A 27,164-nucleotide genomic window follows, 5' to 3' on the forward strand; every position below is an offset into this window, starting at 1 on the left:
CTGAGTCAATGCCAGGAGGGCAAGGAGAGGCTGATTGCCGCCGTGGGGCGCAAGACAACCGACCCTGAGACGCGCTACCCGTCCTGGAAGGGAGAGATGGCCGCCATTATCTATGGGATCCGAAAATTCCACGGCATCTTGTCCTACCGCAGCTTCCAGATCAACACTGATTCCTCTGCCCTGCTACAGATGAAATCACTGAACACATCCACAGGGATGGTGGCCCGCTGGCAGGAGGAGCTAGCGGCCTTAGACTTTACCGTCTGCCACAGGCCTGGCACCCAGAATACCAACGCCGACGCCCTCAGCCGCCGGGAAGATGCCAACATGCCAACGGCTAGCGCCGAAGAATTAGCAGAGCAGGCTGAGTATATCCACAACCTGGCCCAGCTAGGGGAGCCCGCAGCTAGCCGGCCTCCTGCCGCCCGACTGGACTCAGCTAGAGTATTGGAAGCCCAGACACAGGACCCCCTCCTGCTCCGTGTCCGCCAATGGGTGGCTGATGGCAAGGCCCCAACCAAGGCTGAGCTGCGTGGCAAGGAACGAGACGAGCAGCAGTACGCCAGCCGCTTCTCAGCCCTGGGCCTTGATGAACACGGCTGCCTCACCACCACTGACCAGACTCTGACGGGAGAGAGGACAAGATACCTGCTGCCTTCGGCCCTCCAGCAGGATGCGTTCTTTCTAGCCCATGGGACCCCCATGGCAGGGCACTTTGGGATGGACGCAACTATCGCCCGCGTTGCCATGCACTTCTGGTGGCCCAACCTAGCCCGTGACGTCCGCCTGATGGTACAAACCTGCCCTGAGTGTGTCCAGAAAGTTACCAAGGAGAGGCTGAAGCAGGGGATCCACGTGCCCTCCCGCCAGGGGTATCCACAGCAAGTCCTATTCATCGACCTGGTGGGGCCACTGCCAGAGACTCCAGCTGGGAACCGCTACATCCTCACCTGCCAAGATGGATTTAGCCGGTTTGTCAGCCTCTACGCCATCCCCAACAAGCGCACTCTCACGGTGGCTGAAGCCCTGTTGCACCGCCACCTGGCCACGTTCGGATGCCCCCTGAAGATCCATTCCGACAATGGAATGGAATTTACCGGCCAGGTATTCCAGGAACTGGCCTCCCGGCTTGAGATTGGCCTGACACATCCACCACCCTACAATCCGCAGTCCAACCGAGTGGAGAGGTTTCATAGGACGCTCAACACAGGCATGCGCCTGTTCCTAGACAGAGACGATAACAACTGGGAGCCCCACCTGCCTGCCATCGCCTTTGCCTACAACACCAAGGCCTGTAGGTCCACTGGTGTGACCCCGTTCCTGGCCTTCTTTGGGAGAGAGGCCAAACTTCCGGTGGACATGGTGCTACGGCTGCCAGAGACCGAATATGCTTCAGTTCCAGCCAACGTCCAAGCTCTGTTGCAGCGCTACTATGCAGTTTATGATGCCATCCAGCAGAAGGAGGAGGGAGCCATCAGGAGGAGCGCGGCAGCTTACGAAGGCACGGCCAAGTATGAGGTTGGAGACTTGGTCTGGTACCTGGCCCCTCGCCTGGTGCCAGGAAAGGCAGCCAAGATTACCAAGAGATGGACTGGCCCCTGGAAAGTAGTGAGGAAAGCTACAGAAGTCCATTATGTTATCAAACCTGCCTCTCCAGTAGCCAGGATCTCAGAAGTTACCGCGCATGTAGGCCGACTGCGCAAATACACTGGAGATGTGACTGCCCACCAGATCCCAGAGGACATCCAAGTTGACGTGGACGGCGACGAGGATGCCACCGAGCTGCCAGTTGGAGCGGCGGCGCCCGCAGCTAGCAACCCAGGAGAGTTCCCAGTGCACCAGCCAGCCGCAGCCGCCCCACAGCCTAGCGGCCAAGATCGTGACCCAGTGGAGGAAAACCTGCAGGAGCAACCCAACGAACCACCGCCGCCGCCGCCTGCTCCAGAGCCACTCAGAGATGCCATCTGGAACCCTGACGCAGACATGGAGAACCTGCCAGCCAGCAGCGGACCTGTAGGAGAAGAGCCAGCCACTGCGATGGAAGAAGCCGCCCCAGAAGAAGAAGAAGAAGCCATGTGCCCCCTGCTGATGACAGCCATCCCCATCCGGGTAGGAGCTAGGAGGCCAAGCAACCTGAATCAAGCAGGCGCCCCCATGGAATTCTATGCGCCCTTTGCCATCACCATTCCACCCTTAGGAACCACCAGAATCTGCCTAGGCCTCCGTGTCCAGTTACCAGCCGAGACAGAACTGATCCTGCAGACGAGGCAAAATTTCCAGCGGCGAGGCCTGGCCGTGGCCAACCCACGCCTAGAAGCCAACCAGGAGCTGACAATGCTGATCACCAACCACAGTCAGACCGAGCAACGAGTGTCCCGAGGAGCCTGTGTAGCCCGAGCTGTCCTCCATCGAGCTGTGCCCCAGGAACTGCCTGTCCGGCGCATGAGCCGGCTGTCGTATCCCCAGGTTCAAGGCCTGGTGTCTCAAGAGCCACGCAACCCTTGAAGGGGAGGTTGTGGTAATACGACACCCATACGGACAGGCCCAATACAGAGTTGCTTCGCTGTGACTTATGATAACAAACCCACCGCACTAATCCTATTATATCACTATCCATCTCATGACCGCTGTTAACCCCGCACCCGGCGGTCAAACTAAGCCTGCCTAAATGTGGGGAGGGGACTTGAACATGCAATTATCACGAGTCCATCATGCACTTATATAATCGGGAGGCACTGCCTCCCCTTTTACCACCGCTGCCCCCACAGCCTGTCTACCGTCGGGCGCTAAGCCCTAGCGCCCCACACCCCCTTCAAACCTAACTATTGTCATATTTTTGTTGTATATATATAGTAAACATAACTTGTAAATATTATTCAGTTTAAATATATAATTCTGTATGATTGAATCCTGCTTGTTTGTTTGGTAGAATACTTAAAGGCTAGGGCCCGTTGAATCCGAACTCGTTACCCCGTGGGCCGAGTACGCTCGGCTTACCAGAAAGGCATGAAGTTATAACAAATATTTAACATTATCTATTAGTCACTAATGATTTTACTTTGGTACAAATTTTAAAAGCTAAGCTTTTCTATAATTAGGGTCAGTCCGTCCGTCAGTCCGTAAAGGTTAGCTTCTTTCGTTTTTAGGCATGTTAGAATTGTCCTATCGATTTCAAACTTTACATGGTGATTCCTGTAGTAGTTAGAAAAATTTAAAAGACTTAACACTCTATAATCGTTACCAGAATGTCAGTACGTCCATTTTAAACATGTTGATTTTAAAATTTTTATTTGATTAAATTATCCGATAGATCTGATTTTTAAAATAATGATTCCTAGGACAACAGAGTACAATGTTATAAGCGAAGCATTACTATAATCAAGTCCTAAAAACGTAAGTATGTCCTTAAACATTATCTTGTATTTAAGCAGTTTTTCAACAAAATTACTTACATATTTTTGTTTCAACATTATACATTTATGTTCTGATTCTTCAGTTCTGACACTCTACAAGTGTTAATGTTTGTTTGTCCTACCGTTTCAGAGCTTCACTTTTATGGTTGTTGTCATCCTTGTTTTTCACTGCGCACGTCAAATTTTCGTTCCACAAATTCTAAGAAATATATAGGATTTTCATTTCTATTCCTCATTATTCTATGCCATTAGTTGATAAAATGATGTACATCTCCAATGATGATACACCAAATTACCCCTCTGTAGATTACTTTTAGTGGCTCAAACCTTTGGACTAAACTTAAAGGAGCCAACCAATCAAGATTTAATAAAAGTCCCCAAAGTTGTGAAGCCAAGAAATAAGAAAACGTTATTATAAACCTTTGGGGACTGGTGAAATAATCAGCCCAATGGTCCCTACCTCCCTTGTGTGTCTGTATGTCGGAGTGGGGACAAAACCGCGACAAACAAAACCGCGACAGGGACAAAACCGCGACATAACAAAACCGCGACAGCATTAAGATTTTTTTATTATAGATTTTTTTGCAATGTCGCGGTTTTGTCCCTGTCGCGGTTTTGTTATGTCGCGGTTTTGTCCCTGTCGCGATTTTGTTATGTCGCGGTTTTGTCCCTGTCGCGGTTTTGTTTGTCGCGGTTTTGTCCCCACTCCTGTATGTCTTGTTGTCCATCCTTAAAGATAATTAGACAATTGAAAAATAAACTAAAGCAAATGCAGTATGATTTTAGATCTGAAGGGATTAGACAATTGAATATAAATTAATGTACTTTAAATAATGATTAACAAAAATACCCCATGTGTAATTGTAATTATTAGTGGACAAGTTTGGATGGACCTTGTTGCTTTGTACCAACCAATAAATTTAATCTTAATTGAAAAATGGTAGGTCAGTATAAGCACTATAAAAAGCTTCATATATTTTGTTTTATTTATATCATGCTAACGATAAGATAGAAAGATTTGAACTAGAGGATTATCATTTCATAAATAGAAATTCTCTCAGTTAGAGAAAAGAGTAATTTTCATCATTACTAATAGATATACTATATCTAGATAATCCATATCACCCCCATTTTCGTCAAACTGAAAAACTGCGGGGGGCTCTAACCCTGTGGTACAATCACCTAACCTAAAATAACCTATAAATAGCCATTTTAAAAATACGACGTATCTCCCCTGATGGGGCGATGTTACGAATGTATCTATTCCCGAAATTTTCACACGCTTTAATATACCCAAGGAAAGCTTTATCACAAGATATGCGACACTTTAAAGCTGACTCATTATGCGATTAAAATAAAAATACCTATACATACTGTTGTGTGAAAAAATGAGATATGCAAAATAAATATTGCTTAATTTTATTATTTTATTTGAATTAAATTAAATTGATTTCATATCTTGCCGAAATTCATCAAAATACCTTACTTCTTGTTATTTTTATAAAAATCATACAAAGAGATCAGCTTATGTTAAATAATTCAAAGAGTTCGCCTATTTTATAATATGATATCTTTATTTTCTTTTAATTATTATTTTGAAATACCAACGACTTTTTATCTATATAAATGGGTTATTTTAATTATATTTTAATCTAATTTAATCATTTTACTATTTTAATTTCACTTTAAAAATTGCTGTACACATGTACTGTCAATATCTTTATTATCAAAACTAGTTTTAAAATCATAACAATAACATTATTTTCGCCTATAAATAGTAATGTATCTTTGAATACATTATCACTTGATCATTCTTGGTCATTTTGATCACTTCTCCTTTTATCATTTTAATCAGTTGATCATTCTTGGTCAATTTGATCACTTCTTTTATTGATTAACTTGCTTTTAATCAGTTGATCATTCTTGGTCAATTTGATCACTTCTTTTATTGATTTACTTGCTTTTAATCAGTTGATCATTCTTGGTCAATTTGATCACTTCTTTTATTGATTTACTTGCTTTTAATCAGTTTATCATTCTTGGTCGATTTGATCACTTCTTTTATTGATTTACTTGCTTTTAATCAGTTGATTATTCTTGGTCAATTTGATCACTTCTTTTATTGATTTACTTGCTTTTAATCAGTTGATCATTCTTGGTCAATTTGATCACTTCTTTTTTTATCATTTTAATCACTTTACTATATCATGTCATTTTGATTATTATTTTTACTCATTTCATTTCATTTCTTGATTGATTTCAATTGAGATCAAGTTTTTATTCCTTTTACTCTTTTAATCTTATTTTAATTACAACATTTTTTATTTTACTCTTATTTTATAGTCTTAGTTATTTTATGTATTTTAATCATTTTATCTCTTTTTATATGCATTAAACATTCAATATTCGTTGTAATTAAATGGATTTGATTGCTTAATGTATTTTTTTGTCCTTCTTTTTTAAAATTAAGTACATAGAATAATCTAGAACAATTTTACTTTATAATAGCTACCTAGGCTTAGTGTATCTGCCATTTCTGAGATTTGTAGTGCAGTCCAAGTCTAGTGGTATAGTTTCTTTTACCCAAATCAGGCATCTGTAGGTAGGATTTTGTTCCAATTATAGCAGATTTTAATTTTGACTCTAATTTTGTTTTTATCTAATTTTAACCACATTTTATTTGCTATTCTGACGCATAGTGATATCATATTATTTTTTTATCTTGTCATTAAGCATGTTTAAGTCTTATGCCAGTTTTAGTCCAGTTTTAATCTTATTTTATGGTTTTATCCTATAGATTTTACTGGTCAATGTTTTATATTTTATCACAATAGTCATTATTTTAGCATTTTAATTGTTTTATTTTTAGTTTTAACACACCTTGAGTTCAAAACCAGTTCTGGAAGGGGAATTTTTATCTTTATTTATTTATTTATGTTTTATACTTTTATACTATTATTTTATTTTGTGATTTCATACGTTTATGCTGTTATAAATTATCTTACTTTTGAATTGGTTTTATTTTTCTTAATTGTTTATGTTTGACTATGAATTGCATATTTCGCATTTAACTAGATCATGCAACACATACCAAGATCTTTAAAATAACCAATGATATGTCTTAAATGTACCGTCAGTATTTATTCTATTGGCTGATTTAGCTAATATTCCTCTAGAGTATCTCTATTTCATTTCTAAATAAAAGTTTTGTTATCCAAAAAGCTTAAAGTATTTTTATTTTTGGTAGCGAAGCTACTTTATTGCTGAGCATGTCTGTCTTTAAGCAACGTCAAGAACTTCCAAGGGGGTATTACTCCACAAAAACTTTATTTATGTTGTTTTCCTTGTTTAAAAAATAAATCAATAATATTTCTTATAGGATGTTATTATCATTTATTTTTTCCTATCTCATAATATCACACTTTGCTTGAATTATTTTTTTTTTTTAAAATTAATATCCATTAATTAAGTTCCTCATTTAGGTTTTAAATATTTCCATGAAAAGCAAAATGAACCAAATAAACTAAACCTATTCCAAAGGACGCCAAAGCTTCATTTTTTAGGGGGGGGGGGGGGGGGTAAAAATCTGGAAAGGGACTAAAACCCAAAATTTGAGTGTAAGATATAAAAAAAATTACCTTATTTTCAAAAACTAGGGGAATGACCAAAGGCATGAACCACCAAAGAAATATATTTTTTTTTTTTTTTTTTGGGGGGGGGGGGGTCAGAGGTTTTGTTGGTACCAGTGACACATCTAAGTTGGTGTAAAGTCTATTATATTATTTTTAATGTGGGGTGTAAGTACACCCCTTTACACTCCCCCCTGCCTATCCCAACTCAAATCACAGATGAAATAAAATAAGGATGACATATACATAAAAGCAAATAGATTAAATACATTGTTGTCATAAATTAAAACTAATTAGTTGCTATGCTTACCAAACTGTACCTGCCTGCTATAGGAATATTGCCTAAATTATCAATCAGGGCTATCCTTATACTAAAGTAACAGGATGTCTGTGTGTTTGTGTGTTTGTACTAAAGGATCTTGCTAACTGCTGAACCGATCGTGTTCTCCTTAACAGGTTATCTTCTCATAGGTCCCAGGAAGGTTTATAACTATTTTCTTGGAGGGTGGGACACCCCCAACCCCCCCAAAAAATGAAAAATCCCCCTCCCAAAAAATGAAAAATCCCCCCCCAAAAAAAAAAAAAATTTAATTTTTCTAACTAAAATTAAAAATCTAAAATAAGAAATGTAATTATTAAATTTGACTCTATCCTCAAGTCCCCCCATAGGCCTCTAGGGGCATAGGCGCTAGTCCCTAATAAAGAAAAAGGTTCATTTTAGAAAATAAAAAATTTTTAATAAACTAAAACTAAAATATTATTTATGAAAGAATTAATTCGAGACATGTGTGACTAATTTTTAAAGTAAATAAAACAAGAATGACTTCATGTAAAACAATGAAGCTATCAACATAAATTAACAATGATGAGCGGTTTGTTTTGGGCAATAAAAGAAAAATAACCCTCTTATATATATATTTGTCTTATCTTAACCTTAATGCTCTTCATTCTGGACGGAACATAAGGCTGTAGACACAAACAGTCTCCAATCACGCCTGTCCTGGGCTCTCTCTTTTCCACCTGTTCCCAGTCTATATCCAAGTTGTCGAGGTCATCAGCTATGGTTTTTCTCCAGGTCTTCTTTGGTCTCCACCTGGATCTCCGACCATTTACTGGGTGCCATTGTAGAGCCACCTTTGGTATTTTATCATTTTCCATTCTGATAACATGACCCAGCCATTTCCATTTTATATATTTGTCTAAACCTATTATTTTCATAAAAATAAACTACTGAAAACTAAAAAATATAAAAGAGAAGCTGAACTCTAAAGGAAGAAATATTGTACAATAAAGTCGGGTTCTAAAGTCTTTTTGTGACTACATTAGAATAGCACAGACTTTTGCCTTTGGGGCGAAAAGGTTTGACAAACAGGAATGCATGTTTCTCTAATTTGGAGTTTTAAGAAGAACTTGAACAATCCTCATCCGAAAACCTCCCTTGCAGGCTTTAGAATCGTTTTATTGATTTTAAACTCTTACCATGTAGTCCTTTTAAACAGATTCAATTGCCAATTATAAACAAGATAATAAGTTTAAGAATTTCTACTGTGATACTTTGTTATCATACATCTAAAGAAATCATACTATTTCTATAGGATGAACTGAATTTGACTTACCAATTGTGTACATAGTTTGCTCGGTGTTTCCTCATCCTATCTCAATATTTACTACTAGCTAAAAAAATTCAAACTTCAAAAATATCAAAATTTGAATGAATATATTACATTTATATATTATACATTCGAAATTTGATTTTTTTTTAATTTAATTTTTTTGAAAATTATAAGCTTTTTAAGCTAGTAGTAAATATAGAGATAGGATGAGAAAACACCAAGGAAACTGTGTACAAATTCGGAAATTCAAATTCAGTTCATCTTATATTGATAACGAAAAGTCATGTCGGGACTTTAAATGAATTTATCTTTTTAAATGATATTTTTCAGCTATAAATTATTTGTATTTTACCAGCCCAATGGGTTATTTTAGAAGAAGAAGTTTATTAAAACTATGTTTCCTTTACAGGATTTAGACGTACGGCAGGACATGATAGACTGACAGATAGAAAGGGCTTGGAAAAAGTACTATAGAGTATCTTTGCTCATAGAGAAAGAAAGACATACCTACGTAACTAAATGGGATCTAAAGGGTTAAGAGAGTGGCCGATTGATTGATGTACATCACCAATGATGATTCACAAAATTGCCCCTTCTATAGATTACAATTTGTGGCTGAAACGTTTGGACACTCAACTAAGATGCAACCAATCAAAATTCAATCAATGTCCCCAAGGTTGTTGAGCCAGCAAATTAGAAAACGATATTATAAGACTTTGAAGACTAGTGTAATAATAATAATATCAAGAGTTTTGCAACTAAAAAAGATAAAATTTATTCAAAAACTGATGTAAAGAGTGAGTAGAGAATGAATCAGTATTTGTTTTTCTTTTGCAAACTTAAGTTCTCTAAACATAGTGAAAATTTTGGATACATTTATCTTACATTTTTTTACTTGGTGTTTCATAATCCATTCAGTATGGCTTTGAAATCGATTAGAACCGGTTCTCAGCCAGGCTGAAAAATCACGTATTGCATTGTATTACCCGAATATTAACATATCAATCATAAAAATAATACCAGTTTTGTTAACCTGGGCCTTTGGTCCCTGGGGGCTGACAAAACTGGTTTTTTATATTAATATCCTCGGAAACCTGTGTATAATATGATGAGATAATACTATTTCCACATGCAGGATATAAACCAGTCTTATATCGTGAATTAGATCTATATTGGTTTAATAAATTGCTCAGTGAAACATAAATCAAAGACAAATATCTAATTTCTCTTCTTTGATATATATTTAGCGTTTTTTTTCTGCGTGTGCCTAAGGATTTCTTTGTAACAGGAATCTTCAAATACGCTTGTGCATAGAGTTTGCTTTTTTTCAGATATTGAACTAAAAATGACAAAGAAAGGGGAAAAAGATGGCATTGATAAAACTAATTTGTTACTTTTGGCAGATAAAAAGGTATATATAAATATTTGGTATTATCCTTTTAGAAGTATTTGTTTCAATTTTTGTATTTTTTACCAAAAATTGCGGCCACAGGAGGCTTTTAAAGATTTCAAGAGACCAGGAGGAATATTTTAGTATTTTGTTAAATTAAAATGATTTGTTCAAGTCAAAAAAATATATTTGCTCTTTACTTGGATGACCCTGCCAGGTTTGCTGGAATCCTGTGGCCGCTAGAATGGAGATATTAAAAAAAATTACAACTCTTAGTTATGTGTCATACCCATACTTAAAAAGTCACTGAGTTATGATCCTCTATCTTCACACACAGAAAATGAGATAGAAAAAACGGAGGATTAATAAAGAATAGGGGAGGGGGGGGGGGGGGGAGGGTGCAAACACTCAATACAAAAAATTAGTTAAAAATTAAAAAAAAAAAAAACATTTTTAATTTTCTTCATTCTTAGACGTTTGGTTTCAGTATAGGTTCCATTAAAAGAAGGTAAAATAATGAAAAGAAGGTGTATTAACTTTTTTACTTTTTATTTAAGATAGCTAGCCGGTTTTTTTAGTAAGAAGTAGATGTAAATTTTTTCATAGAATTCAGATATGCAATCGGTTTTTTTGTAGACCTCTTATTTTTTAAGTAATTTAAGTTTTTTTTTTTAAATTAAGTCGATTTTAAGGTACTAAAATGCAACAAAAAAAAGGGAAAAAATGGCCATTATGAACAAAAATAGTAAGATCTTTAATTTGACACCTTACTTTTTGAATTTTGTCAGGTAATTATTGAAAAAATAGATTTTTAAAAACCCACGAGAATAAAAACTTTGAACTTAATTTTATCATTTCACAGGTAAAAAAAATATAGGTTCATATATACTTTTAGAATCAGAAAAATATTACGAATCCATTGTAAGCAAAATTGAAAAAAAGTAAAAAAAACAAAATGAAAAAATGGCCTATTGTATTTTGTTGTACAGGCAACACTTTCGTCATCCCCTAGTTACCCCCTCTTTACCCCCTTCCTATTTTTATTCTCAATTCAAAAAATAAGGTGGTTGCCTGTATAATAGAATATAATATTTTCATATAATTCCTTTTATTGTAGTTTATAAACTATATTGTAAACTTTTTATTTCAATTTTGCTTAGAATGGATTTGTAATATTTTCTCATTTTAACAGTATATATGACGCCTATTTCTTATGCCTTGGTAATGATAAAATTTAGTTCAAAGTTTTTATTCTTGTGGGTTTAAAAAAATCGTTTTTTTCAATAATTACTTGACAGAATTGAAAAAGTAAGGTGTCAAATTAAAGATCTTATTATTTTTATTCATAATGGCCATTTTCTTTTTTTTTGTTGCATTTTAGTACCTTAAAATCGACTTAATTTAAAAAAAACTTAAATTACTTAAAAGATAAGAGGTCTACAAAAAAAACGATTGCATATCTGAATTCTATGAAAAATTTTACATCTACTACTTACTAAAAGAACCGGCTAGCTATCTTAAATAAAAAGTAAAAAAGTTAATACACCTTTTTTAAAAAATTAGATAAACATCCTATTACTTCATTAATCTCAATTTGTCTAGCAGTTAGCGAGATATCTTCATCTAGACAGGCAGAAATTCTATGGAAAGCATGTTTTTTTTCATTTGGATTTTTAATAAACTTTAATTTGATTGTGCATGAACAGTTTTCAATAAAGCAAGAAATTTTAACATATTTTGTAAACAATGATATAATTCAAACAAGGCATAGCAGCCGCGATTTAGCGTTGTTGATTTTTTTATGCCTACAGCGGCTGGCGCAAGGCTGCTAAGCCCTGAATATAATAATTGATGTACCTATAGGTTGAAACCAAATTATAAACGAGGTGGAGAGAAATATTGGAATGCTGCTATTATACAACAAAGGTAAATTTATTTCAAGTATGGCTTCGAAACCGACTAATATTCGCTTGATTAGAATCGGTTCTCAACCATACTAAAGAATCATGTATAGCATTATATTACAGACAATTTTCACGAGTATTAAAATAAAAATCATTAAATTAAACCAGTTTTGATATCCCAGACCTTAAGCCACTCAGGGCTAACAAAAATAGTTTTAATCTTATACTATTTGATTTTCATATCCACAAGAGCTGCATATAATGGATCACATTGGTTTTTGTTTGCTTTACTCAGGGATCTAAAGGGATAATAAAATGGACGATAAATTTAAATACATTCTTTTATTGATTAAAATGAATGGTTGAAAAGTTTGGTCACTAATAGTTTTGTACAAACAAAAAAGATACCAACGCCAATGAAATTATTCTGCCAAAATTATTGAAAAGTAAAAAGGGTCGTAAATCAATTTTAGCGCCTGTCCATGGATTTAACTCAACAGGTTTATCTTTCTTCTTTGTAAATAGTTTACACTAACGGGATAAGACAATAGCTTAAAATGTTGAAACGTTTGGACGTTTGAACACTTAACTAGTAAACCAACTAATCAAAATTCATTGAAAACCCCCAAAGTTGTTATGCCAACAAATAAGAAAACGTTATTATAAAATTTTGGGGACTAGTGTAATAAAGAGCCTATTGTCCCCTCTCTCTCTGTTGACAATAACTTTTAGTTGTTTTACAATAATTGCTTTTTTTATCAAACAAGGAACGGTGAATTTGAAGGAGCGGTGAAGACTTACATAAAAGCTTCTACTTGCTTTAAATTTGGCCAAGACTTTCTCAGAGCAGGTACAGAGAGTTTTCTGTTTATATCAACATGAAAAATTATAAGATTAAATTTGTAATTCTATGCTTTATATGATTTTTCAGTATGGCTGAGAACCTGTTCTAATTCACCGGATAATAATCGGTTTTAAAGCCATACTGGAAAATAATTTTAAATGTAAGATAAGATCGACAAAGCCATAAAAATTAATAATGAAATATGGTTTATAACTATCTTGGGCGAGGGTACAAGAGAAACCAACCCAGTGAAAACACAACCCCCCCCCCCAAAAAAAAAAATAAAATCTTAAACCTTAACTCTTAACAGTCGGGCCCCTTGCCGCACCTTAATCAGTCGGGGGGGGGGGGGGGGGGGCGTTCAACGCCCCCCCCTTATTATCTCAGTTTTTATTAGAGCTAGAGGGCTAAAAATTTTTGTGCATGTCCCCTGTGTTATGATGAATTTCCGACCTTTTATAAGTCTAAGTCAATTTTCGCTTCCTTCACCCTTTTATTTAACAACCTTTGTTTTTAGGTCCTTTTTTACTTAAAAATTTCAAACGGCTGTAATTTTTTTATTTTTGAAGCTAGAAGAACAATTTTTTGCCGAAAATGTTTATTTTCATGTAAATTTTACATTTGAAATATCAAACATAAATTTCAGCGGCCGCAGCTGTACTTGGCAGCTGCCAGCCGCCGCAGTCGGCGGTCGGCGGGAAAACGGCGGCGGATCTTTATGAAATTGTAATACATTATCTAGACATGTAAGAAAAGCTTAAGTTTAAAATTTGAAGTCTCTAAGTCAAAAATTGCGGCCACAGGAGTCTTTTAAAGATTTCTGGAGACCTGGAGGATCAGGACCTGCAGGATCATACCTGGAACCTGAAATTGACTTGAACACCTGTATTTAAGATGAGGATGTACTACTAAAGGATATTTTAGTAATTTGGTAAGATACAATGCTTTGTTTAAGTCAAAAAAATATTTTTGCTCTTTACCTGGATGACCCTGCCAGGTTTGCTGGCATCCTGTGCCCGCCAGGATGGACATTTTCAAAAAATTCCAACTCTCAGTTATGTGTCATACCCATACTTAAAAAGTCAAGCAGTTTGGGCTCTTTATCTTTCACACACAGAAAATGAGATAGAAAAAACCGGATGGGGGGGCGTTCAACGCCCCCCCCCCCCCCGACCGTTAAGGGTTAAAGTTGTTTACAACCTCCTCCCCTCAACCCTTCCTTCTAGATGTCTCTAGAGGCGTGGCTCATTTCTTTTATGTCAGGAAAATGTATTGAAACCGCACTGAATATTGGTATGGAACATGGTATAACTGGCCTATGTAATATGGATGTCAACAAAATTTCAAGGTACATTCCCTACCTGCAGATTTACATTCATAAAATGTTTATTTTATTTTCATTATTTTAGGGACATTAAAAGCTGTTATCTGAAGTATAGACAGGTATCTAAAATATTTATTTCTAAACTAACAGGGTGTGTGTCTGTCTATCAGTCTAGCTCTATTTTTTAGAAGAGTTGTTTACATCTTGTTTATATTTGAAGGAAGGTAACTTTTTGCTCCTAAGATGAAAAATGAGGACTGGGGAAGGGGGGTATCCAAAATTCCCCTCCATAATAGTTATTTATCGCATCGTACTACAGACAGCTTTCTACGGATATTAAAATGAAAAATATAAGATTTAGATCAGTTTTTTAGACCTAAGGGGCCACCGGATTGAGAAAAAAATCCTCTATTACTAGCTTTTTCTATATAAAAAATAGTGGGGGGGAGGGGTTAAGTAAAAAAAAATAAGCAATATTCACTAACCTAAATATTAATTTTTTTGTGTAAATATTGAGTAAATTTTGTCACTGTAGGTGGATGATGCAGCCAATGTACTAAGAAAATCTGGACTCTATATTATTAGGAACACTGGTAAAATTATATTTTTAACAATTGTTCTATAAATTTAATGCTTGGCATGGTGATTCCTGTATCAGTTAGGTACAATTTATTAAGTGTAGCAATTCTGTAATTATTACCAGAAATAAATTTTAAATATAACGATGTCTATAGTTGTTTAGGATCTACTGCAGTTCACGGTAAAATACTGCTGGTAACGAATGTTGCAAAAAATCTATGAATTTAAAAGGCTGCTAGCTGCCAAACGGCTGAACGTTTACATCATGCCAGAACACTGTTTTAAGCGGCATAAGAAGGCCTACAAATAATCTGGAATAGCCATAGATCAATAATGCATAATTATCTCGCAGTGCAGAGAAATGCGCGAAAAAGGCCTATTTTACGCTCTTTTTCTTTAGTGAAGCTTTCCCTGTGCATCATTGGATCTTGGCTATTCCAGATTATTTGTAGGCCTTCTTATACCGCTTAAAATGGTGTGCGGGTATGATCGGTACGTTCAGCCGTTTGGCAGCTAGCAGCCTTTAAAATTAATAAATTTTCAGCAATATTCGTTACCAGCAATATTTTACCGTGAACTGCAGTAGATCCGTTGTTTATTACATTTCAGTGTGTATTAATCCTCTTGACAAGATTTGTAGAAATGGATTCCTAGGACAATTAGACAATAAATTTTATGAGTATATATTAATAATTTATTGTATGTTATATTATGTCCATAATGAAGCTATTTTATAACAAAATTAAGTATACATTTGTTTAGACTTACAAATTAATGTTCTACTTTCTTCTTATTCAATAATTTATTCTTTTAAGAACAAACTATACATAATTAAATCACATATTAATTTAAAGGAACTATCATACATTTAAATTAAAGAATAATAAAAACATTAAGCTAACTACACAGTAATAATAGAGTTAAAAAATTGTAATTAGTAAATTGGATGCTGTGAGTATTGGTGCAAAAAATATATCGTAACAAAAAAATTAGCCAATGAGAGGCAACTATAGATTTTACCATTGGTCAATAACGGCCTCTCATTGGCTATTTTTTTTTGTTACGTCATATTTTTTGCACCAATACTCACAGCATCAGTAAATTGTCAAAATATATGACATTGGACCCGCTAGGCTTCGGGTAGGGTGAGGGGGCTACTCACAATGGGCTATAGTGTGTACAAACATATAGCATTGATCAGTATTTTTTTCATTAAATACTGGATAATAATTAAGTTCTTACACTCTATAAGAGTTATTATTTTTCGTTTGTCCTTCCATCTGATTTTAGAGCTTTGCTTTTATTAATGTCGTCATACTTGTTTAGATGGTAAAGAAAGAGAAAAGGGATTTCATCTCTTGATACAAAGTGTCGAGCTATTGATTGTAGAAAAACGTCAGTTTCAGGTAAGGACGTGTAAGCTTAATTTTGTAGGGGGTAAAATGGGGGTTTCAAAGGTGTTTTAAGGGGGGCAATCTAATGTATTTGATGAAATTTTGAGGGGTGTAAAATTAGGGGTTTCAAAGTTTGAATGGAGGAAACCGTCCTTTCCTGTAATGGTTTTATATATTTCTTGAACAATCTATAATACAAAGTAGAACGATGTCTGTCTGTCTGTCTGTCCGTCCGTCTGTCTGTCTGTCTGTCCGTCTGTCTATATGTCCGTCCCTTAAGATCTCGGTAACCACTGAACCGATCGGATTCTACTCTTCAGGGAAGAAACCTACTGGTCCTGTGGTGGTTTATTTCGCCAAAGATTTTTTTTTATCACCTCTTGGGGCAAAGCCGCTAGTTAATTTATATAGAGAGAGTGAGTTGCTCGTGGTAGTAACGTCAATTAAAGATCATCAAATGCAAAAGGTGTAGTCAGCAGCACAAAAAATCATTCATAGACAAACAGACAAAGTGAGTTATAGATCGGATGTTTAGTTGTAGGAAAAAGGAAAAAAAACTGATTTTAGGCTGGATGCTCATTGGAACAGGGAATCTTCACTAAAAATGCAGCTGTCTTTAAATTACACTTTCCCATGGTGTTTAAAGTGAATTATAGAGAAACTTCACCACTAAAAATATCTGTAATAGTTATTTATCACATCGTAGACAGTTTTCCACGGATATCGAAATAAAAAAAAAGATTAAATCCAGTTTTGTTAGCCCTGAGGGTCCGAAGTCCCGTGTTAAAAAAACTTAATCTTATAATTCGAATTTATTATTCATCATAGAGAAAAAAATAAAAGAGAGGAATCGAAGCAATTAGAAGACGAAAATAGGCAGTGGGCCTAGAGGCCTACTCAGCGCTGTTGCCGCGCTAAAATTTATTACTATTCCACTACCTTTTAAAAATATTTTTTTACTTTTTACTATTTCCATATTTAGGGCAAGAATATTAAATTAGATATTTTCGTTTTAATGTTTTAATTAAAAATTACATAGAATTTTATTTAAAAAAAAAAATTGTTCATGAAAGATGAATCCTTCTATTTCTAAAAAGGGGGAAATTTTTTTCATAATGAACATTCAGCTGATTCTGACCGCCCACGGCTGTTTGCTAAATATTGCTTTTCTTTTTATTCACATTACTATTTATGATTGACTTACAAAAAGCCCTGGGCGGCTTTTGATTTTCGTCTACTTCTAAATTTAGGGATGGGGAAGTAGTATTTTACCATGAAAAGGGGGTGAGTATTCATCCTCTTATCCTTTTTCCTTATGTTATTCATAGAAAATTGTCTGGAATACAACACTTTGTGTGATTTTTCAGTATAGCTAAGAACCGGTTCTAAACCAGTGGATATTAATCGGTTTAAAGGCCATACTGGAAAAAAATGTATTATCTAATTTGCAGGCAAGTTTGATTGCTTTCGAGGGCACGAAAGAAATTATTACAAGAGTAAGTTAAACATAATATAAGTATTTAAACAAGGATGACAACATTAATATACAGCGAAGATAAAGAATGATAGATGGACCAGCGACTTTTCAGAAGCGTCTGTCATCATCAGACGCATCTCTCTTTTTGACTGTGAAGGCCAGAGAATACGGACACCTTGTTCCTCCATGAATTCCTGCTGTCTTTGGCAAGTTTCTCAGCTTCTCCCCATGTTAATTCCAAATTAAAGAGGTAATTTTCAGTGCTCCGCCTCCAGGTCATTTTTGATTGTCCCCGATTACGTTTACCAGTGGTGGGGTTCCATTTTAAGCACTTTTTTGGAAACCTATTTTGTTCCATTCTAAGCACATGTCCTAGCCACCTTAGTCTTTTATATTTCACTTCTGCTTCAATACTATTGCACTTGGTCTTAGCATACAGCTCAAGGTTTGATATTTTGTTTGGCCAGAATATTTTGCAAATTCTTCTTAGACAGCTATTGTGAAATGCATTAAGTTGATTTGTTTCAGTTTTCACAGTTCTCCAGCATTCCGCTCTATAGAGAAGAACTGATTTCACAAATTACTGTTGTAAAGTCTGATTTTTGTTTTCAGAGCAAGTTTCTTTGAATTCCAAACGTTGTGTAAAGATATCACATCCGTCAACATCTTAACCTAACTTTAGCTATTTCTTTATCGAATTCTAATGAAACGTCAAAACTGGAAATTTTTGGCTTTATCATAAACTAACTATTCCCCTAGAGGCCAATAGCAGCACTTTAAAATATTTTCTTTGCAAAAAAAGGTCTCTAAAATATGTTTTAGCATTTCTTTATAGGGAAGATTTTTCTTGGGAGGGTGTTAGTACCCTCCTACATAATAGTTATTGTAAGGGAGAAACCTTTCAGCAATTTGGAAGTTACAGACGGACACACAGAGATCCTGTTACTTTCTTTAAATCATTGTAACTTGGCAAAAAACTCTCAATGTAGGAACTTTTCCACCACTAAAATGTAAACTATCTAGAAAGAAGTGGTGGCCTATCACAGCAGTTTGGAAAAGTTTCTTGAACAGGGAATAAGGTGATATTAATTATTTTTTGTCTAATAGGCAGCTTTTCGTGGATATTAAAATAAAAAATTATTACTTTAGAATTAATTCCAATAAGTTTTAGCATCCAGTTTATGTTTTATAGGTCTATAAAGGATTCGTGATATTTTTTCCAATAAATTCAGTTTTGATTTACATCAAGTGTCTTGTTGAATACCGATACCCCCAAACTTTTTATTTTTAAAATAATTTGAAAATGGGGGGGGGGGGAGGTTCGTAAACTACTTGCAGTAAGCTAGTATACCAACTGCAGGGTTAGGACCACTACTGGAGTTAGGCATTTCAAAATTAAGCGTCGTTGGGGAGAATTATAGAAGCAGTTCATAGAGTCTATAAAACATGACGTCTTATGATAGGCAATCATACATTTTACGATTGTTCAATTACAAATTATAATAATTGGTCATTACATTGTATGACGTCTTTTTTTACAGGCACTATAAGCTTCGTCGGAACTATGATACTAAAAAACCACTATGTGTGGGGGAAGAACCAAATTGCAAAAATATTTTTATACTGTTAATGTTTTAAGGTCCAGTTTTCAAACAAAAAGTGTTCATCTACAAACAGCTTTTTTGGTTACAGCAAATATATTTGGGTAGGTATTTAAATTTTAACCTATTATGGTTTTTTATGTGGCTTTGGCTTTGTAATATCTTTATAATTAGGACATATTCAATGATACTTTTCTATAGGCTTTGGGTTCAAGTTTAAACTTCTTACAGCGGTTATGGGTAATGGAGAGGGATTTCTCTTGGGAGGGTAAAGATACCCTCCCCAGAAATTGTTATAAATCTTCCCTAGATATATCAGAAGATTCACTGTAAAAGAGAACCATATTGTTCTAGTGGATAATGTAACTGAGTTACAGACTGACAGATAGACATCCTGTAGCTTTTATACAAGGTTAAGAATTCAAAATCGGCATCTTTTACATTTTAACTTTTTGATCTTTTAATTCTTAGATTTGAGAAGCTGATTCCTGATTGTTTAAATGAAGAATCTTCTCAAATAATTGACTTACTTAGGTAAAAGAACAATATCTATAATACAAAGAAGAACAATGTCTCTCTGTCTGTCTGTTAAGATCTCAGTAACCACTGAACCGATTGGGCTTTACTCTTCAGGGAATATACCCCCTGGTCCTGTAATGGTTAGGATGTGGGGTAGGACACCCCCAACCCCTAATTTTTTTAACTTTAAAAAATCTAAAATACAAAAAATTAGGTTGTCAAAATCAACCTCCCCCTCCCTTCAAGGTACCCCTCTTAATAAAATTGCCATAATTTTTTTATTCATAACTAACGCTTAGAGAGTGTTGTGTACCGTCTTAGGACCTATGAGAAGCTTCATTCCTAAGTAGAAACAAATCAGTTCAGCGAGATTCTTTGGTACAGATTGACATAAAGTCAAACATACTACTACTTTTATAAATACTAGCGGCTTCGCCCCTAGCCTCTAGGGGCTTTGACCCAAAAGGTGATAAAAATTTTTTTGGCGAAATTCGTAAAAGGACCAAGGAAATCTTCAGCAAAAAAAATGGGGGGGGATTTTTTGTTTTTTTGGGGGGTTGGGGGTGTCCCACCCCCTCCAAGAAAATAGCCTAAAACCACCACAGGACCATTAGGTATATTCCCTGAATAGTAGAATCCAATCGGTTCAGTGGTTACCGAGATCTTAAGGGACGGACAGACAGACGGACGGACAGACATCATTCTACTTTGTATTATAGATAAGGATATGTAAACAATGACTTCTTTTATAAAATACCATAAGTTGACAAAATTTGATAGGGAAAAATGGATTGATTGTATTTGATACAAGATTTTCAAGTTCTCTAATAAAGTGAAACACGCAACGGGCTAAAATGATGATCCCCTCCCACAATGCCCTTTATCCCAACCCCTTCTTTCTTACAGGATGAACGAACTGACCAATAAATGAGAGGGAAAAAAGAATCCTAAATTGAGGACAATATTTCCCCTGTCATATTATCCACGTATATTCTACATTCATTTAGGCAAAACTGAATCTTGATTTTATGCCTTTCATTTCGAAAAAAAAAGGTTGTATTTTATTTTATTTCAGATCCCAATCTGTCTCAGATGAGCCCAATAAAGAAGGAGAAAAAGATTTAGAGAATCCCTACTTATTACTTATTGAAAAGGTGATACCTCCTTTTAGTAGCAAAGCGACGCTATAATTACTTTGTCCGTCTGAAAGCTCGTCAGTCAGCCCATCCGTTATATGGGAAATGTAATTTTTTCGGCTGCTATTTATCATAGATGTTTTTGTTAGAGGATACATCTTTTCAAAGAGCATCCAGAATACAATCTAATTGGTCCGTCGGTCATGCTACAAATGACATATATATTTTTGTTAAAAGGGCTCTTCCTTGTATCTCTTTTTAGGACTAAGTATGTGCTTTTTAAGTTTCTTTGTTTGTTTGTCCATAATCTTTTTTGTGCTTTGCTACTTATGTATGTTGCCAACCTTATTTTTAAAGAAAATTTATCTGATGTAATTTTTCCATACGGAAGGTTGCGAGATTTAATTTTTACAGGCGTAAATCTTACCTATCCAAGGTCTGTCAAGTATAAATATCAACTTATGCAATTTAAAAATACAAGAATATTTCCTTAAAGTATCTTTCCGTGACTGTGATATAGTTTCCAGGCAGTTTCCCTTAAAATAGCCCCATTTTTAAGAAAAAATAAAACTAAGGGGGGAGGGTTGTGTGTTTGTGTTTTACTTTATGTTTGGTAACATTTGGTAAGGTGTGTGTGTGGGGGGGGGGGGGAGTTGAGTTATGTTTACTAGGCACTATTAGGTAAAGCACCAAATTAACTTTTGTTATAGGAACTTAGAGCCCAACTGCTACGCGCTATTGATGATCAGGATGCTTCGAAACTCAACAATGAAACTGTAAAGTATGGCTTTTATATCTATACCCAAGGGCGTCCAAGCTTTTTTTTGAAGGGGGTAAAGTGACGATTTTCATGGTTTATTCCCCCTTCCCTTAGACTCTTTGTCTATCCCTGTTTAGAAATCTTGTCTTTTTGTCTGTCTGTTTATCTGTCTGTTTGTTTGTCTGTCTGTCTGTTTGTCTGTCTGTTTGTCTGTCTGTTTGTCTGTCTGTTTGTCTGTCTGTTTGTCTGTCTGTTTGTCTGTCTGTTTGTCTGTCTGTTTGTCTGTCTGTTTGTCTGTCTGTTTGTCTGTCTGTTTGTCTGTCTGTTTGTCTGTCTGTTTGTCTGTCTGTTTGTCTGTCTGTTTGTCTGTCTGTTTGTCTGTCTGTTTGTCTGTTTGTCTGTCTGTTTGTCTGTCTGTTTGTCTGTCTGTCTGTCTGTCAGTTTGTCTGTCTGTCTGTTTGTCTGTCTGTCTGTTTGTCTGTCTGTCTGTCTGTCTGTTTGTCTGTCTGTCTGTTTGTCTGACTGTTTTGTCTGTCTGTGTGTCTGCCTGTTTGTCTGTTTGTCTGTCTGTTTGTAAGAATATAAGTGGATATATCTATTGGCAGGAGAAAAATTTGTCGTTGATTTAGCCAGCTACAAGCATCACTCTGTCAGACTTTATAAAAATCTGGTACAGCATCCAAGTAATAATAAATCGATTCGATTTTATTCATCTATCGAAATAAATATTTAGGACACCTTTGTTAACCAGAGAAAGGGGTAAATCCTTCCGTGCAATGCTCTCAGTTTGCTCAGGTTCATAATAGTATTCCTACATAAAATCAACAGGATATCTCTGTGTCTGTCTGTTGCTCAATGGTACTGGAATACCCACTTTTCCCTAATAGTAGTTGAGTATCCACAAAGAGTAGTTGAATATGCACACTTTTTCTCAATGGTATTACAATATCCACAATAGTTTTGATGTTAAAAGCTTTTAGAACCTGTCTATAGAACCTGTAAAAAATGACGTCATACGATACCTATGATAGTCCAATACAGAGACTAAATTACCAATGGAAGGCCAGAATATATTTTAATTGACCAATGTTAGGCCAGTATAACACTATTTTATATAGGCACTATAAACATCTTCACAATGTTATCCTTGTTTAGACGGTGGAGATAGCGGAACAGCTCAACGGCTGGGGAAAGCAGCTGCTCTCGTAGGAGCGGCTGCAGCTGTCACTGGTATTGTGGCTGCTACAAGGTATATGTTCATTTTCAACCAGGGATCTAAAGGGATAAGACAATGGCCGAAAAATTGATGTACATTCCCGATGTTGATACTCAAAATTCCCTCTCCTCTAAATTCATTTTTTGGTTGGACCGTTTGGACACACATTAACTTAAGAAATCAACCAATCAAATGTTGTTAAGCCAGCGAACAAGAAAACGTTATTAAAAACTTTAGGGACTAGTGTAATAATCAGCCCATTGTCCCTTTTCTTATTGATTTTCAACACATGATCAAATTTTCCTAAAGTTGCTTTTTATAATTAAACTATAACTCACTTTGTCTCTCCGTCTGTCCGTCAGTTAGTTAGTCAGCGGTACAAACTCTTTTCCCTTTTTAAAAAGAAAATTGAGCGTAGGATAATTCAGTTTTTATATACATAGCTTTAGTGCTTCGCTAATGATTGATGTTGTCATCCTTGTTTAATAAATTACTTTTAGATTTGCTGAATTATTCTGTCATATAAAGTGGTAAGGGTTTTTGTCTGCAGCTTAAGATCTCAATTACTACTCAACCGATCGGGTTCTCTATTTCAAGAAAGCTTCACATAGGTCTCAGGATGGCTTAAGGCTACATTATTTTTACATTTAAACCTTGGGATGCTAGGGGCGTAGTCGCTAGTTTTAAAAAAATGTATTTACACACTCATAAAAATGCAGTGACAAATAATCAATTGCATTTTAAGGGATGGAAAGGACCATTTGCCTGATGCCGAGGTTAGATTTTATTTTTACTTTCTTTAGCAAATCTACTCTATAATTTTCTTTGTCTGTCCGTCCGTCAGTCCATCTGTAACGCTATGGAGGATATACATTTTTCTCGGCTGCTATTGATGATAGACGGCTGACATTTTTGGTGAAGATTCCCTGTATCAATGACCATCACTTTTATAATTTACTTTGTCCGTCAGTCTGTCCGTCATGCATAAAATATGTTGAAAATATTTTTATCAATATTTTGGAAAAGTTTCGTGATTTCTAAGAATTATTGCACATTTATTTATTTAACACCTTCTCTATAACTCGTTTTGTCTGTTTGTCCCAGGGACGTCCAAGCTTTTTTTTTTGGGGGGGGGGGTAAAAATTTTTTAAGGGGGAGGTAATTCGGTTTTTTTTTGGGGGGGGGGGGGGCGGGGGTAAAATGGTGCGGCAAATTTGTTTTACCCCTCAAAAATTTTTACTCCGGGGTTAAAATTTGCTTGGGAGGAGTAATTACCCCCCCTGAAATCTGTTGGCATGGGGAAATTTTGTTTCCCCCCCCCCCCAAAAAAAAATTTACCCCCTTGGAAAAATTTTTTTGGGGAGGGTAATTTAAATTTAATTAAATATTTAGTATTAAAAATGCGAGCGAAGCGCGCAGAAATTTTTTTTTTTAGATATTTTTTTTTTGGGGGGGGGGGTATTAACCCCCCCAAAATTGTTTAGGGGGGTAATCCCCACTTTACCCCCCCCCCCTTGGACGTCTATGGTTTGTCCTTCCATTTTTTTGTTCTTCGTTACTTATGGATGTTGTAATCGTTGTTGTAATGAATACAAGTTAGTGGAAGAGTCTCCTAAAGAGTGTCTAGTTACCCCAGGGATCTAAAGAAATAAGTCAATGACCGATAAATTGATGTACATCCCCATGACTTCTTAATCTCACCCTATTATCTCATCTCATATCAAAGCTAGAGGTCATTCATACTCATATTCAAAAAGAGACTTAGTTATAGCCCGCACACAGAAAATTAAATAGAAAAAAAGAGCACCCCTCCGCCCCCCCCCCCCCCCCAGTTAAGGGTTAAGGATGTTGACAACTTTGTTTGTTTAGGGAGTGTTTAGAACTGACATGACTGGAGTGTATCTCAACCCAAATCTTACTGGTAACACATTTTATTTTTTTCTTATTATTTCTTTTTTTTATTTTATATTAAAATCTTTTTTGTTGCTGTTAGGGAAAAGGGAATGTGATTTTCACAAACAATTCTAAGTGAAAATATCCCCTTAACCCCCCTTCCTTTTTTCTCCCCTTCTTACCCACTTTCCTTTTCAGTTACACAAAAACGAATTTTACTCCAACATAATATTTAATTTTCGGCAATTTTATATGGAATTAATTGGCTGAATAGCAGCCTCTGGTTGCCGTAATTTTTTTTTTGCATACTTTGCATTTATGGTTTTATTCGTTCTTGTTGTCATTGTAACTAGTGACTGCGACCTTAGCGTCTACATATGTGCTTTGCTCAAAGAGTTTGTGTATCTTGTATTCTAATAGGACCGTGTCGCTCCCTCTTCCCCATAGCCTAAAACCTTACCTAATCAATGGAAATATTCCCTAAAAGCCGGTTACGCGATTTTATTGGACATTGTTTTTTTTTTTGTATAGGCATGACTGATGACCAACAGAGAGCAGTTGGGTATGTTAATTTGTATCAGCGCAGCTACTCAATACAAGCTATTGTCTGTACGTCTGTCTAAAAGAATCAAGGATGACAACATCCATAAAAGCGAAACACTGAAACGGTAGGACAAACGGACATTAACATTTGTATAGTGTCAGAACTGAATAATCAGAATATAAATGTATTAGAGTCGTACTAAAATTGTAAAAAACTGCTGGATACAGGATATTGTTTATGGACAAACTTACATTTTTAGGACTTGATTATAGAGTTGCTTCGCTTATAACACTATACTTTGTTGTCCCATGAATTAATATACCAAAAATCAGATCAATCATATAATTAGATCACATGAAAATTTGTTGTTAAAAAAGTAAAAAAATCGACATGTTTAAAATCTAAATCGTACCTAACTACTAAAGAAATCACCATGCAAAGTTTGAAATCGATAGGACAATTCTAACATGCCTAAATTAACGAAAAAAGCTATCCGTTACGGACGGACGGACGGACCAACCCTAATTATGGAAAAGCTTCGCTTTTAAAAATTCCGCGGAAGAAAACAGGCATTGTACTAAACATTAACTAACTTATTAACTGAGTCACATACAAACATTCTTGCAACAGAGTTAAGCCATTTCAGATGCACTATTTTTAAATAAAATTAACGCAATGTCTGTCTTAAGCTAAAAATCTTGCTAACCGCTGCACTGGACCAAAATTGTTCTCCTTTAAAGTGAAGACTTATATATATCCAGGGACGGGTTTTCACTACTACTTAATCGCCCCTGAAAAAGAAACCCCTTTGAATTGTTTAATCCTTTTCTTTTTAAAAATAAAAAAAAGAAGAGGGTCGACTGAACCACCTTTCCTTGCCCTCAAGTGTTCCTTGATGCCTCTAGGGGCGTAGCTGCTAGTAAATCATTTAAAAGCTTCACTTTTGATTTAGGGCTACAGTTGAAGAATTTTTAGAATAAAAACTAAATGTAATAAACATTAATAATTTTAAAATTAAAAACATATTTTTTGTTTGTTAATAAAGAATTTTTTTTTGTATTATATGTCTGTTTGTTTTTTATTACAAACCAATGCACTGGATGCTACCTTAGCCTTAAGGGGCTGAAGAGGATGTTGGGGTATCAGAGGGAATCATAAAACTATATAATATTTTATTTAATAAGATATTTTCAATATTTTATCAAGGAAACTAAGGAAAAAACAACGTAAAGCTTATTGCATTTTATCTATAATGATTGGAACATTGACAAATACAATCAGTGGTCTAGCTTGAAAATTTCTATATCTTTAAAAGTTGTAGGGACAGACGGACAAAGTCAGTTTCGAATAAGATTTGGTATTACATTTTTACATGTCGGATAAACTTAAAATTTGTTGGAGCCATTCAAAGTGAAACATTATTCAAAAGTCACGCAACCTTTCTTTATTAGGAAAGGCAATTTTAACGTCGTATTAATTAAGTACTAAATTAAGTCATTTTTGATCCAGTAAGTTTTAGACTTCTGGCTTGAAGTGGAGTCGAGAAGTTGAAGTCTTCCCCCCCCCCCCCCTAAGTCGAACGCCCCTTCCCTATTTTTGTTTTAAAAAGAACAAGCAAAAGTAAAATTTTGAGACGGGTGATAACTCCTTGGGGGGTGGTGGTACCCTCCTCAAAAATAATGTTAAACCTTCCTAGGACCTATTAGAAGCTACATTGTAAAGGAGAACAATATGGGCTCATCTGTTAGCAAGATCATTCTGTACACATAGACATCTTGTTACTTTTATATAAGGATAGCTTTAAAAACGTGTTAATACATTACCTATGTATTTTAAGTTGCATTGCATCTCTATAAGTATTATATATCCTCCCTCACTAACTAACTGGCAATATGACTCAATGACTCTGTGTTTTTCTGTGAGTATTG

The 27,164-nt window shown here is 35.7% G+C and overlaps 1 protein-coding gene across 1 annotated transcript; it reads left to right on the plus strand.

The window, feature by feature from the left end:
- Positions 1-9,954: 9,954 nt before the first annotated feature.
- On the plus strand, positions 9,955-26,283 carry LOC145334806 (uncharacterized). The gene is made up of 20 exons (XM_080180412.1): positions 9,955-10,066; positions 10,519-10,553; positions 11,909-11,971; positions 12,717-12,799; positions 14,057-14,141; positions 14,203-14,236; positions 14,653-14,710; positions 16,023-16,102; positions 17,542-17,586; positions 18,591-18,646; positions 19,207-19,272; positions 19,640-19,702; positions 20,763-20,841; positions 21,534-21,604; positions 22,317-22,378; positions 22,739-22,832; positions 23,545-23,575; positions 24,669-24,720; positions 25,224-25,254; positions 26,189-26,283. The coding sequence occupies exons 1-20, from the start codon at positions 10,001-10,003 to the stop codon at positions 26,214-26,216; spliced, it is 1,182 nt and encodes a 393-aa protein (XP_080036538.1). The 5' UTR covers positions 9,955-10,000; the 3' UTR covers positions 26,217-26,283.
- The last annotated feature ends 881 nt before the right edge of the window (positions 26,284-27,164 follow it).

The sequence above is a fragment of the Acartia tonsa genome, chromosome 12, assembly GCF_053477335.1.
Source record: "Acartia tonsa isolate MP-2025a chromosome 12, ASM5347733v1, whole genome shotgun sequence".
Lineage (NCBI taxonomy): Eukaryota > Metazoa > Arthropoda > Copepoda > Calanoida > Acartiidae > Acartia > Acartia tonsa.

Coding starts and splice junctions, on each gene's coding strand:
- LOC145334806 (XM_080180412.1), top strand. CDS start 10,001: ATGACAAAGAAAGGGGAAAAAGATGGCATTGATAAAACTAATTTGTTA. Junction 24,721..25,223: donor TCTCAACCCAAATCTTACTG/GTAACACATTTT, acceptor TTTTTTGTATAG/GCATGACTGATGACCAACAG. Junction 25,255..26,188: donor GACCAACAGAGAGCAGTTGG/GTATGTTAATTT, acceptor CTTTTGATTTAG/GGCTACAGTTGAAGAATTTT.